The 17270-nt window shown below is 34.0% G+C and overlaps 2 protein-coding genes across 2 annotated transcripts in view; both read left to right on the forward strand.

Moving 5' to 3' along the window:
• UFL1 (UFM1 specific ligase 1) overlaps window positions 1–14072 on the forward strand; it is a 26407-nt gene extending 12335 nt beyond the window's left edge. The window contains exons 11-19 of the mRNA XM_006095829.3: window positions 2360–2480; window positions 5036–5152; window positions 8063–8180; window positions 9439–9605; window positions 9689–9819; window positions 10715–10795; window positions 11122–11207; window positions 12229–12409; window positions 13034–14072. Coding sequence (XP_006095891.1) covers window positions 2360–2480; window positions 5036–5152; window positions 8063–8180; window positions 9439–9605; window positions 9689–9819; window positions 10715–10795; window positions 11122–11207; window positions 12229–12409; window positions 13034–13252 — 1221 coding nt within the window. The 3' untranslated portion in view covers window positions 13253–14072. The remainder of the gene's footprint in view (window positions 1–2359; window positions 2481–5035; window positions 5153–8062; window positions 8181–9438; window positions 9606–9688; window positions 9820–10714; window positions 10796–11121; window positions 11208–12228; window positions 12410–13033) is intronic.
• Window positions 14073–15591: 1519 nt separating this feature from the next.
• Window positions 15592–17270, forward strand: part of FHL5 (four and a half LIM domains 5) — a 33830-nt gene continuing 32151 nt past the window's right edge. Inside the window, exons 1-2 of the mRNA XM_006095830.3 lie at window positions 15592–16445; window positions 16852–17008. The gene's annotated coding sequence lies outside the window, so the exon portion shown is untranslated. The remainder of the gene's footprint in view (window positions 16446–16851; window positions 17009–17270) is intronic.

Consider the following 17270-nt stretch of genomic DNA (forward strand, 5'->3'; position numbering starts at 1 on the left):
AGCCGGGGGGAAGTTGGGCCGAAGGGCAGAGCCGGTGATCAGAGGGGGCAAGGGCGGAGCCGGCAATCGCAGGGGTCTAGGGGTCCCCTGCCCAGGCCTGCAGCCTCAGCCAGAGGCTCCAGGCCTGGGCAGGGGCGGAGCTGGAATCGGAGTTAACTACAGAGGAAACACCTTTTCTGACCGCTCATTGGCTAAGCTCCCTGTATGCCATTGGTAATATTCATAGTAACTTGGGTAATAAGAATCCAAAAAGGTGATCTAGGGTTTTTCCACCACACTCCTGGAGAAAAAAACGAAGGTCCTCTGCTGGAGGGCTAAGAAATGTCATATCCTGCCCTAGCTGGTTTGGCTCAGTGGATAGAGCCTTGGCCTGCCGATGGCAGGGTCTGAGTTCAATTCTGACCAAGGGCAAGTACCTAGGTTGCAGGCTCCTCCCTGGCTGGGGCCCAGGTCAGGGCTCATGCAGGAGGCAACAAATCAAAGTGTTCCTCTCACTTTGATGTTTCTCTCTGTCTTTCCCTTTCTCTTCCACATTCTCTAAAAATCAATGGAAACATATCCTCAGGTGAGGATAAAAAAGAAAGGAAGAAAGGGAGGGAGGGAGGGAAGGAGGAAGGAAGGGAGGTCATATCCTATGAAAGACACATCTTGAAAATGCCTAAAGAAAGTTGTCATTTTTTCATGGTGAAGGGACTGGAGTCCGTGTTGATGAAAACACCTTGGTGGCTGCGGTGACTGGCAGTGGCTGCAGCAGCGGGATGATGGGGCTGGCACCTTCCCCTGATCAGCCCAGTCGCCTCCCACAAAGGGAGGCCAGACTATGGCTTAGGCCCGCTCCCCAATGGGAGCAGGGAGCGGGCCTAAGCCGTCAGTAGGACATTCCCTGAGGGCTCCCAGTATGTGAGAGGGGGCAGGCTGGGCTGAGGGACCCCCCCCCCAGTGCACAAATTTCATGCACCGAGCCCCTAATCTACTTATAAAACCTACTCACAAATAGATAGAACAAGTCCATTTATCTTAGACTGTTAATAAATTTATGAGAGCTTATTAAATATTTAAATAATTTGTATTTATCTGTATTCCTTTTAAACTCTTTAATAATCTAAAAAATGAGATAATTTTCTACATTTGGCCTGCTAAGCATTAGAGAGGAGTAAAAATAACACAGGATTGATATCAGTAAACCTGAGTTCTGTTCTCAACTTATTTACTCTCTCTTTGACTTTGGAACAATAGACCTCCAGTTCTTTCTTCAAAGAAAGGATGGTGATACTTACTCTCAAAAGGATAAATGCTGGGTGGCTGAATCAGTTGGAGTATCCCATGCATCAGAAGGTTGTGGGTTCAATTCCCAGTCAGAGTGCATACCTAGGTTAGGAATTCAGTTCCCGGTTAGGGCGTGTGCAGGAGGCAACTGATGAATGCTTCTCTCACATCAATGTTTCTCTCTCTCTCTCTCTCTCTCTCTCTCAAATCAATAAAAACATATCCTTGGGTGAGAATTTAAAAAAAAAAAGGATAAATATAAATAAAGGAAGGATGCTATATAAAATGTTTGCTACATGTTAGCTACCAGCTACTAAATGCCTATATTATTTTTATTTGTGACCTTTTGCTAAAATCAAAACTTAATGTGGTCATCACTGTTTTTTCCTTGTGCTCCTGCTTCTAAACACAAATTCAGAAAAAAATGGTGATTCTATCATTTTGAACTGTCAGCATCCAGACATTTTTCTTTTGAAAACCAAAAGGGAAATATTTTTAACATGAAAATGGACTTTTGTCACTACAGATTTACAATCCTTTTCCATAATACAGAATCAGTTCATTGGAATAGTTCATTGTTCTTAACATAATATTTTTAAAAGCAGAAATCAAGTTTGAGTCCAGGAGGAGTTTATATGCTAAGTGTGCAATTCATTTATATATGCTCATTCATTATGGCAGAGTGGGGTAGGGGGAGATTTTTTAAATCTTTCTAGTAATCCTACGTCTCCAAGTATGGCATTGGACTTGGGAGTCTCAAAAAGAAATGGAGTAAGAGTCATCTGTTAAGCAATGGTAAACAGCCAATAACAGCTGAAGAAGATTGTATTTGATGTTGTGTGATCAGTTGTTCAGAGACCAGATAGGATTTCTCATTAGCTGGTAATAGATACAAAAAATCCAAGAATAGCAAAGAAAGAGACTGATTTGGGTCAAAGAGAAACAGTCTTAGTGGCAACTGTCAGACAGACCTCTATAGTCCGTAGAAATGAAACCAAACAAGAATAATTACGAGTATATAAACAACTTTTGTTTTGTGCTTTTTGTAATGCTATATGTTTTTGCCTACCAAAGAAAGCATGTTTTATTTTAGGAAATGAAAAATAATCCAGTTCATTTAATCACTGAAGAAGATCTGAAACAAGTCTCCATTTTAGAAAGTAGTAATACAAGTAAAAAGGATAAAAAAGATGAACGAAGAAGGAAAGCAACAGGTAATAAATTATTAACAGAGATTCAAAGATGAGTTTTTTATTTGTTGCAGTGAACTCTGCATTTGCTAGGCACATTGAAATGCCTTTTATTTGTTCAATTCACCTTTGATTGCTAATACTAACCAAGTCTTTTGCTAATGAATTAAATATTGATTATAAAAATGGAAATATTGGTGATTACTTATTCTATGTTTTATTTGTGAGAGCTAAGTTATTTTATGCTTGGCCCATCTCTTGTTTTCCCCTCATCCAGCCCAGTAGCCTTTCTTTTTATTCTGAGTTGGCAAATTCGTGTCTACCTCAAGGCACTAGTTATTCTTTCTATCTGGAATGTTCTCTCCTGAATTTTAAATAACAGGTTCCTTTTTGTCATTTAGAGATCAACTTTAAATGTCAGTTCCTGAGAGAGGCCTCCCTAATCACCCAAAATAGTGGACACAGTCACTCTGTATCCTATTATCTTGCCATTTTTTCCCCTATCACTTTTATTATTGTGATGTTTTATTGTGATATGTTTTATTGTTTGGGAAACTTGTCCATCTCATTTTTTTGTTTTTTCCCCTAGTACTGTTTTTTCCTTGACATAATTTAGGTGTTCTGTAAATATTTATTGAATGAATGAATTTTCCAAGAATATACTACTTTTTTAGATTTTTTTTTTAATTTAGAGTAACCAGCCGAAACCGGTTTGGCTCAGTGGATAGAGCATCGGCCTGCGGACTGAAGGGTCCCAGGTTCGATTCTGGTCAAGGGCATGTACCTTGGTTGCGGGCACATCCCCAGTGGGAGGTGTGCAGAAGGCAGCTGATCGATGTTTCTCTCTCATCGATCTTTCTAACTCTCTATCTCTCTCCCTTCCTCTCTGTAAAAAATCAATAAAATATCTTTAAAAAAATAAAAATAAAAAAAATAAAAAATAAATTTAGAGTAACTGGGAATTATAATAGGTAGCACTGCTATACTAGTAACTTGCTTTTGGAAACTAACGTGTATTTTCTATAATTTTTATAGTAGGAACAACTTTTATTTGCTGTGGAAATTCACTCATATTTCTTTGAGGTCGTTTTCTTTCCTCTTGAAAAGCCTTTTTCTACAGTCTTTCAATAATGATATTTTGAAATTTTTCTCTGTTCTTCTAGGAAAACTATATAGTAAATTACTCCAATAAATCATAGTAGTATTCACAGCCATGGATATTTTATCATATTATTTGAAGATATAGTTATAAATTCACCTTAATTAATTGGTTGCACTATGTCAATATAAGTAGTCTATTTTATTTTCTTCTAAAAACTCAGAGTCATTTGGTGTTTTCTCTCTGGTAGTACTATTGTATTATAATAGTTGAATTACAATGCATGGAATAATGCCAGGTATGAATGTCTTCCCCATAAAAAACTTATTACCAATGCAATAAAAAGTACATTCACTTTAGACTGGTGTTTTTTAAAAAATTGTATTTTTCTATCATAAAAGTAAGGAAAAATAAATTACAACTTAGAAGTATCTGATATGATGAAATTTATGGTAATTTCACTTAGAATTAAAAAAATCTTTATATAAATTACTTAATTTTATTGAAAAATGAATTTTTTATGAAGAAATATATTTTCACTAGTTTTCAGTGTTTTAGTCCCACTATTATATAAGTATTATATTTTGTGAATACATATTTTAAGTGTAAATATCTAATAGAGAAACACCTCAATAACATTTTTTACTTTTATTTATAGTGTTTTAGTTTGTTTCATAATTTGTGTTTTTTTAGTCTTCATTTAACCAGTAGGTGATTGGAATCTATATTTTTCTACTAAACCAGTTTAATATTAATGGTCCACATTTTTAGGTGCTCTATAAATACAGGAGTGGGCAAAAGTAGGTTTACAGATATACTATAAATAAATAATACAATGATTAATAATATAAGAAAGAGTACACTGCAGTTTGTATACTCACAATTGTAAACCTACGTTTTCCAACTGCTTTATTGAGTAGTTATATGTGAAATATTGCTTTAACCCCAAGATACAAGCATTAGTGAGAGATACTTCAAGAAGTTTATCTTGTTGGATTGTGGAAGAATCAGAATGTCTCCTGTAAACATGGGTAATGATTTTTCAACTAAGAAGACAAAACCAAGTATAATTAAATTTGTGAAGTACTGGAATAGAGGATATTCATGAGACTGTGGTAACAGAAGGTCAAAATGAGGGCACATTTCTTTTGGGGATGATAAGAAAGGAGGTAAATGAATGAGTTTGGCAAAGAAAAAGCTCTCTAATGACAGAAAAGTGTCATTAGAGAAGGAGGAAGAGACTACATTTAGAGCACAGGGACTATCTAATAACTGAATTGCTCAAATTCAAGAAATTTTATATTTATTTATTGAATTTATAAAATTTTTTTTAATAAAGATACTTGCATATTAAAAAGTGACTAAAAGTGTAATTATTTGACTTTTATTTTTCTGCTGTAAAGTATGACAACATAATGTCATTATTTTCTTAAAATGGTAATTAAGTTAGAGAATACTAACTAATGTCATTTTCCACCAGAGGGCAGTGGAAGTGTGAGAGGAGGAGGTGGGAGCAATGCCAGAGAGTACAAAATTAAAAAAACCAAGAAGAAAGGAAGAAAAGATGATGATAGTGACGATGAGTCATCTCACACGGGTTTGTAGCATTGTTTTACTCTTTCTCTGTATATGCATGCTTTTTTTAACATTTTTTTAAGGTGCATACAGTTAGGTGTATATGCTTATACAAGAAGTCCTTGCTATGCACAATGTCAGTGGCCATAAATTTCAGTTACCACAGTTTAGTAAAATGACATTAGTCTCCAAACAGCATGGTTCAAGGTATGAAAAATCAACATGGTTCAGTGGCCAAGGTATATTAACTGTGAGTAATTGCATAAAGTACTAACTTTACCGCTAGCTCCTGAACCCACAGATCAGCACATAAATAGCAGATGTGTCAGGATCTATGACAATCACATCACATTTCAGTTTGTCAGCGATTGATTACTATGCATCTCTTATTCACTTTATGCACAAAGCATGTAGTTGTGTTGCCTCATTGTTTCCCAGTTATAAATCCATGTGACATGGATTTTCAAAAATGGATAATCAAAAGAGAATTGGCCGTCAAAGATGAAAGTGCAGCAAATAAATAAAAAGTGATAACGCTGGAACTAAACTATGAATCGAGAATAAATGGAGTTGTAGAAAAAGTAGCTGATTGTGAGAATTGACATTGTCACTGTTCAAGGGACTCCAGCTATGCAGCCAGTGGAACTTGGTAAAGGTGCACTTGACGTAAATGAGGAAAATGGAAAAAACTTTAAAGGAATTCTCAGAGATGTTTCACAATGTTGAAAGGGCAAAGGATAAAATGTTGTAGAGTTGAAAATGGAGTAGGGCAACTTGCCAAGGCATAGAAAAGATATTTGCTTTGTATTATAAATTACAGATGAGAGGGAGCAAATGTTTAAACTATTCTTGATTTGTTTTTTTGCAGAGAAATAAAACTTTCATTCTCAATGTTTGTGATGAGTTAAATTACTGTGTACTAAATTATAAATATTAGTTTTGTTTTTCTCTTCCCTATACACCAGTAATAACTTTTAATGTTTTCACAGACATTTTTAAAAGGTCACAGAACAATTGTAAATTTTCCCATTTTTAATTAAGAACACTTTGCATAGTTTTGGCTTGCATAGTCATTTTTATGGTCTTGCACTGCTTTGCAAAACAAATTATACTATTTTGTGAAAAAGGTATTTCTGCAAATTTAAGTAGGAATCTAATTGGTTAGTTGCTTCTACCTAAGGGGGAGAATTAAGTATATCCATCTTTCTTTCCCTACACTTGTTAGTGTTTGATGTGGTTAAGTTAGCAAGAGACATCTTACTTTATTTTTCTAAATAAAATTAAGATACTTTGTTTTTGTTTAAAAAAATAAACTGTGAACCGCACATCTTCTCTTTCCAAGCAAAAAGAGAAAAAAATTGAAATGATAATAATTTGAGATTTTTATTTTACCTCTTCCACAGAGTTCATTATGTATGAGCTAGAGCTGGGAGATGTAGACATCAAGTGACATGGCTTTAGCTATTAATGTGCTACTACTTGTAAGAAACAGTTGCTTAAGCTCTGTCTTTAAAGTATCCTAAGATAGGTAAAAAATAGCTACTGTTCTTGTTGCATAAAACAATGTTAATTAAAGGAAAAGTATCTTCATAGAAACTACTAGCTCTACCCTTATTTTAGATCTTATTGAGACTATCCTATGTGGATTTTTAATTTTCATTGATAAATAGATTTCCCTTTTCCCCAGATGCAGTAGGAATAGGAGTGAAAGTGCATTTAAGAAAAAAATTTTTCTAATATTTGTGGCCTTAAGTAATTATTAAATGAGGCATGTGATACTCCTTTTATATGTAGATTATGAAGAGGGGCTATAAAAGTATTGATAAATCATTCTACCTTAAAAAAAAAGTACTTTTATTGCTTTTGAAAAACGGTTGTATTGTAATCTCTGAAATCAGGATATGTTAGTTTCTCAGCTAATATATAGAGTCAACTCAATGTGAAAGATTATTAGAAGGAAATACAATTTAATAACTTTAAATGCCCGCAGAAAGCTTAGACACTATTTGGTGTGAAAAAACAAATAGCAGATCTTAGAAATAAAGGACTACTCATCTATTTTAAAGTTGTGATCTCAACTACTTATATCTTGATGCATGGTAAAAATTGATTTTTGAGCTATTTTAGTTTTTGCTAAGATTTTATTTTTAGAATCAGTACCTAATTTAGCTGAAAATAGTCACTTCTACACTTTTTTAATTAATAAGGGAAATATTATTAGCTTTCTTTATCTACAGCCTATACTTTTCCAAGTAAATGAGTAAGCATGACATTTCCACAATTAACAATTATTTCCATTACAGTAGCTACATATAAATTTTCCTTGGCAAATAATTACTTTTGAAATAAAAAATAAATTATTGGTATAAAGTTATGAGGTTTCTTTTTAATCTATGCCTTTGCAAAAAAAAAAGACAATTTTTAGCTTAATTTGACTTCAGTTGTGGTTCACATGATTATAAAGAGTTTTTTCTGAAGATCTTAGGTAAATTATAAGGATGATTTGACTTTTAGTAAATACTCATTTTTATAAAGAAGGAAATTCTGCTCACTATCCATTGTTCAACAAAGAGAATTTATCTTTCCTAAAAGATTTCCATCCATTTGATTGATTGGATATCTAACTCTTTTAGGTCAAGGCGAAATTATCTTTATTAATTTCTGACTGATTTGTAAAAAACAGTCATTAAATGAAGTTAGTAAAATATAACTCAAAAGAAATGCCACTATATATCCTATTTTTAAAATTACTTCTGTAAGTTATTGTATTCGACATTGGCAATTGGTGACAAAAAAAATTAATATCAGAGTCCGTAGTGGGCAATGCATTAATTACCACCTTATTAAATATGTTAATGAAAATAGTTTCCTTTATGTTGCTCATTCGTTTGTTTTGTTGTTACTCTTTTCCTTATTGCTCATTTCTTTATAGGAAAGAAGAAGCCGGAGATCACTTTTATGTTCCAAGATGAGATTGAAGATTTTTTAAGAAAACGCATACAAGATGTGCCTGAGGAGTTTCTTTCTGAACTAGCTGAGTACTTAATAAAGTACGTATAAAACAAATTTTTTCTGTTTGATGATAGAAATTGAGTTATTAAATTAAATTTTTACCAAGATGATAGAAAACATATATTTTAGGTGGGGTTTTTTTTTTCCCAAAGCTTAGAATTTAGTCACCAAATTATAGACTTTGCCTGCAGAGGCAAGGCAGTTCAATAAACATTTGGGCAAGGCAATGGGAAATAAAAGACAAGAACGTGGAGGTGTCCTTGTTCACTGATCTTACAGTCGTATTTGGGTGGAAACCACCAGCACTAATCATTGGCTGGTCTCTTCCATGGCATGAAAAGTAACATCTATTCTAAAAGGAAGAAAGGACCATTTTCTATCTAGATTTGACGGGAAGCACACAGTGCACTATTAGGGAGAAAATAAAGTAACAAACTGCCTTCAAAGAGAGTAAATTTAGCCCTGGCTGGTGTGGCTCTACTGGTTGAGCGTTGTCCCATGCTGTGAAGGAAGGGTCACTGGTTCAAACAGCCAATGTTTCTCATATTGATGTTTCTCTTCCTCTTCCTCCTTCCCTCTCTCTAAAATCAATAAAAACATTTTTTAAAAAGATTAATTTGACCACACTAACTTAAAATGAATCAAACTAAATTTATAGTTACAGAAGTCAAAGAAATTGAGGCCTACTTGACCATTAATAAATAATATGATCTTTCTTCAAATTGGTAGTCCCAGTGTGTAAATACAATCCAGGAGCCCAGTGCATCTAACTTTTTGAATTTAGAAATTTAGCTTTTGTAATGAATTTTTTTTTGTTCATGAATTTATTACATAATCATATTTTTATATGTAAAAAGCTGGAGTACTTACTAATTATTTCCCATTCTTTAAATAATCTTTTCTGAATCAAACATCAAAAGTTTTTTTTTAATACACTAATAAATTGGAGAATTTAAGGAATTATCCCTGAGGATGGGGAACAGATTTAGAGTCTACTATTCTCCAAATTAAATTTGAAAAAGCTGCTCTGAATTTAATTTGAATTGAAGCTTTTGTTGTTTTTGTTGTCCTTAACACAGTAACTTTGAGTATTTAAAAATTGAGAAAAATAAACCATTTAAGTTATAATTTGTGGGATGGAGGACAGATTCTTATGAAGTATTCTCCAAATTAATCTTATTTGTTTAAAAAAATAGAGATGTTTTCATAAACCTTATTTCCATAGAATCAAAAATTTGTATCTATGTAAGCCCAGTACATTTTAAGAAACTGAATATATTTATCTTAAATTCACAGACCTCTTAATAAAATTTACCTTGAGGTGGTACGTTCAGTATTCATGTCTTCAACAACTTCTGCCTCTGGAACTGGCAGAAAGCGCACAATCAAGGACTTGCAAGAAGAGGTTTCAAACCTATACAATAATATTCGATTATTTGAAAAGGGGATGAAGTTCTTTACAGGTATACTTAATGCTATTTTTTATTCATTGATTCTCATAATTTTTCTTGTACATTCATTTTAATAAAACACCTTTATTTTTCAGATGATACCCAAACTGCCCTTACCAAGCACTTGCTAAAGACAGTCTGTACTGATGTCACTAATCTCATTTTCAACTTCTTAGCTTCGGATTTAATGATGGCAGTTGACGATCCTGCAGCCATTACAAGTGAAGTATGTTAGTGATTTTCTTGCCACTCTTTTTTTAAAATATATTTTTTAAAAATATATTTTATTGATTTTAGAGAGGAAAGGAGAGGGAGAAAGAGATAGAAACATCAATGGTAGGAGAGAATCATTGATTGGCTGCCTCCTGCACGCCCCCTACTGGGATCAAGCCCGAGACCCAGGCATGTGCCCTTGGCCGGAATCGAACCTGGGACCTTTCAGTCTGCAGGCCGACACTCTATCCTTTGAGCCAAACCAGCTAGGGCTTTCTTGCCACTCTTGATGTGTTTTGTTTTGCAATCTGAGCATATTTTATTTTCTCATATCTGAAATAGTTTAAAAAGTTAATAAAATACAGGAAAAATTTTTAGAAAAAATATTGAGGTTTTTAGGTCAAGTTCAGTACAGTGAATATCAGGATTGGCAATATAACCAGTCTATTAAAAGTAATGCTGCTGAATTGCTTGGGAACCAATGGTTTTATTTTTCCTAGTTATTGTTATGTCACATCCCTTTTTCCTGCTGAGTTACAAGTTTCTTAATAATGTTCATATTAGATTCCATAACTTTGCAATCATTTTCATTTAGGGACACCACTTATTTCAATATTTACACTAATTCTGAAGAGAGTATCTTTCTCTCCTTTCTCTTATACTGCTTGACAGATGGGAGGAGTAAGGCTGTAGCTATTCTCTTTGGCTGACCACTATTGGCTAGCTCTCTGATTTGAGAATGTTTTTAGCATATTATTATCCCTCGTTTGAGCTAAAAAATTCGAGAACAAAGATAAATACCTTTCAACATTCTGTATAGTAATAAATGTACTTTTTTTTCCTTTTTGTTTGATCCTATAACTACCACCTGTCAAAAACACAATGCCGAAATAATTTTTCCCCCATAGGTAAGAAAAAAAATTTTGAGTAAATTATCAGAAGAAACTAAATTAGTCCTCACAAAACTCCATAGCTCCTTGAATGAAAAGGTAAGTAAAGTTTGATTCTATGTAGATATATATTGGAGCTAGCATTTGTGATCTTTGAGTAGATTTTTATAAAAAATAATGGTGAATTAAGTCTGAAACTAGTATTCTGCATTCAGATACCTTTTTGGGAGGTGAAGGGCAAGACCAAGCTAGGGGCGATTTACCCTCTTTAAAGTGCTAAATCACAATTTCACATTTAATGACAAAATAACCTTTTTTAAAAATTGTATTTAGGGTGTAAAATTATAAAACAGCATTAAATGGCTGTATTTTCTTTAGGCAACTTTGTATTATAAAGTTAATTGTGGTATTTAACACCTTTTCAGAGCATAGAAGACTTTCTTTCTTGTCTGGATTCTGCAGCAGAAACTTGTGATATTATGGTGAAAAGAGGAGACAAAAAAAGGGAAAGGTAACACTGAGTTAATCTATCTTATTAATAAACTAGAGTCCTGGTGCACAAATTTGTGCACAGGTGGGGTCCCTCTGGGTGGCCTGTGGGGATCAGGCCGAAACCGGCTCTCTGACATCCCCCAAGGGGTCCCGGATTGCAAGAGGGTGCAGGCCAGGCCAAGGGACCTTACTAGTGCACGATCGGGGCCGGGGAGAGGCCATGGGAGGGCTCCAGAGTGTATCCGGCCCCGTCTCACCCAGTCCCAATCGGCCAGACCCCAGCAGCAAGCTAACCTATCGGTTGGAGCGTCTGCCCCCTGGTGGTCAGTGCACATCATAGCCACTGGTCGACCGGTTGACTGTCTGCCCCCTGGTGGTCAGTGCACATCATAGCAGCTGGTCGACCGGTCGACCATCTGCCCCCTATTGCGCTTTGATTGGTTGAACAGTTGACTGGTCAACAAATGACCGGACACTTAGCATATTAGGCCTTTATTATATAGGATTCTGGTCAACAAATGACCGGACACTTAGCATATTAGGCCTTTATTATATAGGATTCTTAGATGTGTTATATCTGAAATTGGAATTTGACTATCTGAATCTTGCATTGAGAACTGTTGTGTCTAAATTGTTGTATACCTTGAAGCATTTTGGTCTTAATAAAATTCAGTTTTCCTCTCTGACTCATCTTGATAAGGTAGCAGAATTGTCTAATCCCATAGTTGATCAAGCCTGGCAACTTTTTATTAGCTTTGTGACTTTCTTTACAGGAAACCTGTTTAAATCAGGGCTCTTCTGTTTGATCCTCTACACTCAAAAGGCATACTTTGAATATCCCTGCTATATTGTTTTTTTTCTATCTTTTTCTAGCACATTAATTTATTCATGCCTTTTAGAATTATGAGTATCTGAAACATATTTAAAAGGTCCCTTAAAATATTTATTTAACTAGATAATTAAACTAAAGAAGTTAAAAATGAATACAGAAGGGAAGAACTGAAATTGGTGAGAATTTGTGTGTTTTTGTTTTTGTTTAGGCAGATTCTATTCCAGCATCGACAAGCACTGGCTGAACAGCTAAAAGTCACAGAAGACCCTGCTCTTATCTTGCACCTCACATCAGTCCTGTTGTTTCAGTCCTCAACCCACAGCATGCTCCATGCACCTGGAAGATGTGTCCCACAGATCATCGCTCTTCTTAAGAGTAAAATTCCACAGGTATTACATTTTCCATGCACTTGGAACTATTAAAGCTTTTAGTTGCAAATATTTTTAATGGATAGATGTGAATCATTGTGAACACCAAGACATATAACATCATCTTCCTGTTTCCACAAATGCAAACAATGAATTAGGAGATTGATTTTAAGGATACTCTTTTAGGATCCTATCTGATCCATGGTAAAGAATATTCTGAATTTGAAAATTAAGCTTTTGGAAAAGACATAATAATGTTCAGTCTTTCATTTCAGCTTATTCAGGTTTAACCTGCCCTTCAAGGGCCCCTTAAAATTCTTCATAAATTCTGCATAAATTCTTCTGAGAAACTCTTCAACTAAAAGTAACTTTGGCTTCTTTGAACTTCCATATCACTTTGACTATATCTTTGGTGATAGAACCGAGCCAAATCAACTATTAAAATAACCTGCATTCGTGTTTTCTGTCTCCTAAAATGTAAACTCCTTGAGAGCAAGGACCTTGGTACATTCAGCTTTCTATCTACATGGCCAGGGATTTGTAAAGATGAAGACCTTCAGTGTGTATTGGTTGAACAAATCCTACTTTGTTCCACAAAAATTAAATCATGTTCGTTAGCTTTTCTTCTCCTTTCTCTGTTCACAGGACCAGCATACACTTTTGGTAAAGTATCAAGGATTGGTTGTAAAGCATTTAGTTCATCAAAATAAGAAGACTGGGCAGGAAGAGGATCCCTTGAGTAATGAATTAGACAATGAAGAAGAAGATAGCACCAGTAGTACTCGGAAAGAGCTTCAAGAACTTTCTTCATCCATTAAAGACCTTGTTCTCAAATCCAGGAAATCATCTATGACAGAAGAGTAATGAACTTAATTTACTTTTGCCATGTAGTAAGTGTTTTTCCCCAAAGTTATTGCTGAGTTATAAGTAATGTTTATTTCACAATCTCCAATCTCCCATTAGCCCACAATTTAGTTAAAACAGTACTGTTGTATTCATTGTAAATTTTATAAAAATGTGAATTTTTGTAAATTGAGTTATCCATAGAAGATTTCTTTAGACATTATAATTCTAAAAATTATACATTTATTTTCTTTCCGTGTACTGAATGAAGAATAAATTTTCTGATGTCTTTCATTTCTAGGAAAGGGCTCATTTGTTGTGTTATATTTCTAGTGACATCATCATATTTTTACATTATAGGCAAAAATTTAAAATGTGGTCATGTTTTTTTAAAAAGAAAAATATCCCTCTGCTGTCAAAAATGAAAATTGTGTATTTTATTTTAAAGTCAATATAAAATGCTTCAAAAATAACATACAGAAATTTGCAAAATTTTTTTTTATTGCTGAGCCCTTGCTCTTATTTCTGGCAGATAGAGGTTCTTCCTCTTCCCACAGGAGTGAACGATTATGCGGTTGGAATGGTTAGGGATGCTTTTACAGCAGAAGAACATCTGAGTGACCCATGCGTTCCTGTGTTCTATTCTAAAACAAGATGCTAACAAAAGTAAGAAAGAATAAAATTTGCTGCTAATAGGTATGTCATAATTTACCAATGGAATAACTAAAAGTGTTATGCAAACATCTTTTCCATTTGGCATTAATCCATTTTGCATTTCTAAATGTCATTTCTTTAATCAGTAGTCACTCTGGCAACTAATGCTTTGTTGTGGAGAGATTTCTAAGTGTATTTACATCATTGCAAGCTTTTTAAAAAATAAAAATAAAAACCCTTATAAAGAAGTAGGTATTCTTGTTTTTCTAAAGATTATTAGTAGTTAAAACTAATTAAATTAATCAAGCTAATTAAAACTAAAATAGTTCCTTGGAGTAATTAATCTAAGAAACAATTTGTTATATATCAAAAGGAATTTATTTTGAATATAATAGTAAATTAAATCTCAAATATTAAAAAATACTGTTGTATATAATTCCTTGTGTGGCATTTAAAACTCTATGTTTTAAAATGTTTGAATACAAAGATCAGTCTGCCTACCTCTAATTCTAGACGAAGTGTTAGTAACTGAGTAAAAGGAATTATATATTTACAGACTATTATTAAAGTTGATAGGAATGTAATGTAAATTTTAAAATGTTTTTCCATTGGCATTTTTTTATTAATGTATTTTCAGAAAAATGAAAATCCTCTCACCACAAACTCCAGTTAGTTTTATGTGCTTATTCGGCTTTCAAAATATTGAGCACCCAACAAAATTTTTTATTCAGTCTTTGCTTACGAACTTTATCATTTATGTTTCAGCAGATACCAAAGTAATCTTTGTTTTTGTCAAACTAGAGAATAGTTTGTGAAAATAGAATACCTTAATTTTTGAAAATAAAAGATAAAATGAAGCAAATAAAAAAATTATTCTTATTTTGTTGGCATTAAATATTTTTCATTTTTCAAAATAGTTCTTATTTTTTCATAGTAAATAAGAACAGCTTTGTTTTTGTAAATAAATTATATGGCTGATTTTTAATGTAAAAATCTAATTTGTTAATAAAATTAAATTGTTAAATGTTTATCTACTATGATCTTTATGGGAATTTAAGAATCTTATTTAAAATAAAGTTGCCTGTTGTTTCTATTAAATATGGTATTTTGAAGCTTCTAATATTTTCAGTATTACTAGTTTAATTAATGCATATATTATATGTACATTTTTAATTATTATTCTGAACATTTTAAAAGTAGTTTACTATATTCCTCTTATATAAAAATAGTTTCATAGTCCTCAGTGTCCTTCATTCCTTGAAACTTTGCCATTCATGAACCATTTTACCTTAGTAAGCCTTTTCATGGAGCTAGATTTCAGCATCAGACTAACAAGTGGGGAGAAGATGAAGGGGTTTATCTGGGACTGAGTTTGACAAAGATGTCCAATAGATAACAGGATACAGGCCTAGAATCTTTGAGAGGTAACAGTTGAGAACAGAGAGTAATAACAGTTTGGGAGTCATAATACATAATTGTTTGTTGTTGTCGCAACCCATGGAGGGTGTACAAAGAAGCATTCTGAACTGAGGTTGAAGCTCTGGGCAATGATGAGGTGAATAAAGGGGGAGGAGCCTGAGTAAGAGCTAGGAGGAAATAAAAAAACATATAACTTAGTAAACCAAAGGAAGAGAATTTCAAAAAGAAACATAGCCAGAGATGAGAAATTTCTGGCAAGATGAAAAACTGCTCTTTGGGGTGTTAATATCATTTATGAGCTTAATGAAGCATTTTTTTGTGAAGTGGTTCAATTGGAAGATAGATTGCAATAGCTTGAGGAGCAACAGGAAGATCAGAAGTTGAATCAATGAATGTAGATTACCCTCTCAGGAAGCATAGTGTAAACAAAGACAGTAATGGCCCCATAACTAGATGGGAACTTAGGCATTTTTTATATCCCAGACTCCACTTCCTCATTTATGAAAGGAGAAAAATAATGCCTGGTTAGTAGTATCATGAGGATTAAAATCTATTACTAATTGAATGCTCTTGTGTCCTTTCCCTAGCTCAAGTTTTTTTTAATTTTTTTTTTTTTGTACATACCTGAGTTTGACCTCAGGAAATATTAACATCATTCCTTTAGCACTTAGAACAAGGACAGTTTAAGTTTGGTCTGGGAATAAATGTAATTAAGGCAGAATATTTCTTACCCCACCTTGCAAACCAAAGAAATGGCCTCCACTGGAGATTCTAGGAGCAAATGCCACTTGCTTTGTGAGTCAGTTTGACCCACTAAGAATTCCTGTTATGGATTACTTCAATATTCAAACATTTCTTTAAATTCAGTTCTTGAAATTTCTTGCCACTTTTCGTGTTTTGAATTGAAGATTTCAAAAAGCCAAATGAGCCTGTGCTTAAATGGACATGACATAACAATCGCTGCCAGCTCATAGGGACGTAGGCAGAAACAGTGAAAGCTCAGTCCACGCTGCAGGTGCAGGAAGCAGGTAACAACCTTGAGTTACTCTATCAAATTCAAGGCTTGGAGTTCCCAGATTTCCCAAGAAGACAGTGATAGAGGCCACAACGAAAGGCTCATCTCAAGTTACCAACTCTTCAGGTAAGAACAAGAAAGCTCTGTGGTTCAGCCATTTCTAATGTAAAACAAGGGTTCTGTTAGTCATCAGGAAAGAGAACCAACAAAACAGATTAATCAAAGAAACAGAAAATACATTATCCTTTCAGAAATTTTTAAAATGTGAATGTGCCCTTAATTTAGCCTAGGCAGTGAGAATTTCTTGAGTGTGTGTGCGGTTTGTAACTTAAACTTTTTGGAGCTTATCCAGATCCTACTTCACATACGAATCCAGGATTGCCCTTTAAGGATGTCCTGCACAGAACTTGTTACTCGTAATTTTAAGTAAAAATTGACAAGGAATGCTTTTGCAGCCCAGTAGGAGTCAGCTATGTGCACGTCACCAGACTTGGAGGAAACCCATTTAACCCTCCTATTTTCTTCTACAAAGTTGAAAAAGCTGCAGTTGGGAGGGACACTCAGATAGCTCTGGTGGCTCGTTCTGTTCCTTTTGGAGTTGACCTATGAATGCGCTGGAAGAAAAACAATCATCTTATTGTCTCCTTTCATACTGTTTAAATTACAGGAAGAAGCAGCTTTAAGAGAAAGTAAGTTTTGTTTTCTTTCCCTTAATGTTTCCTAGATGTTTTTTATGTGGTGTTTTGGCTTCTTAAGTACAAGAAATTCCTATAAACTTTCTAGTGACTGCATAAGAGAAAACTTATACTTGGCAGATAAGTATAGATCTTGAAGTTTCTTAGAAACTTTTTAAAAGCCATTTGAGCCTACAGTTATCAAACTTTATATGCTGAGCTGTTCAGATTTCTCATTTTGATGATATGCATGTGGAAGCAACATAGTGTCCAGCTA

The sequence above is a fragment of the Myotis lucifugus genome, unplaced genomic scaffold, assembly GCF_000147115.1.
Source record: "Myotis lucifugus unplaced genomic scaffold, Myoluc2.0 scaffold_161, whole genome shotgun sequence".
Taxonomy (NCBI): Eukaryota; Metazoa; Chordata; class Mammalia; order Chiroptera; family Vespertilionidae; genus Myotis; species Myotis lucifugus.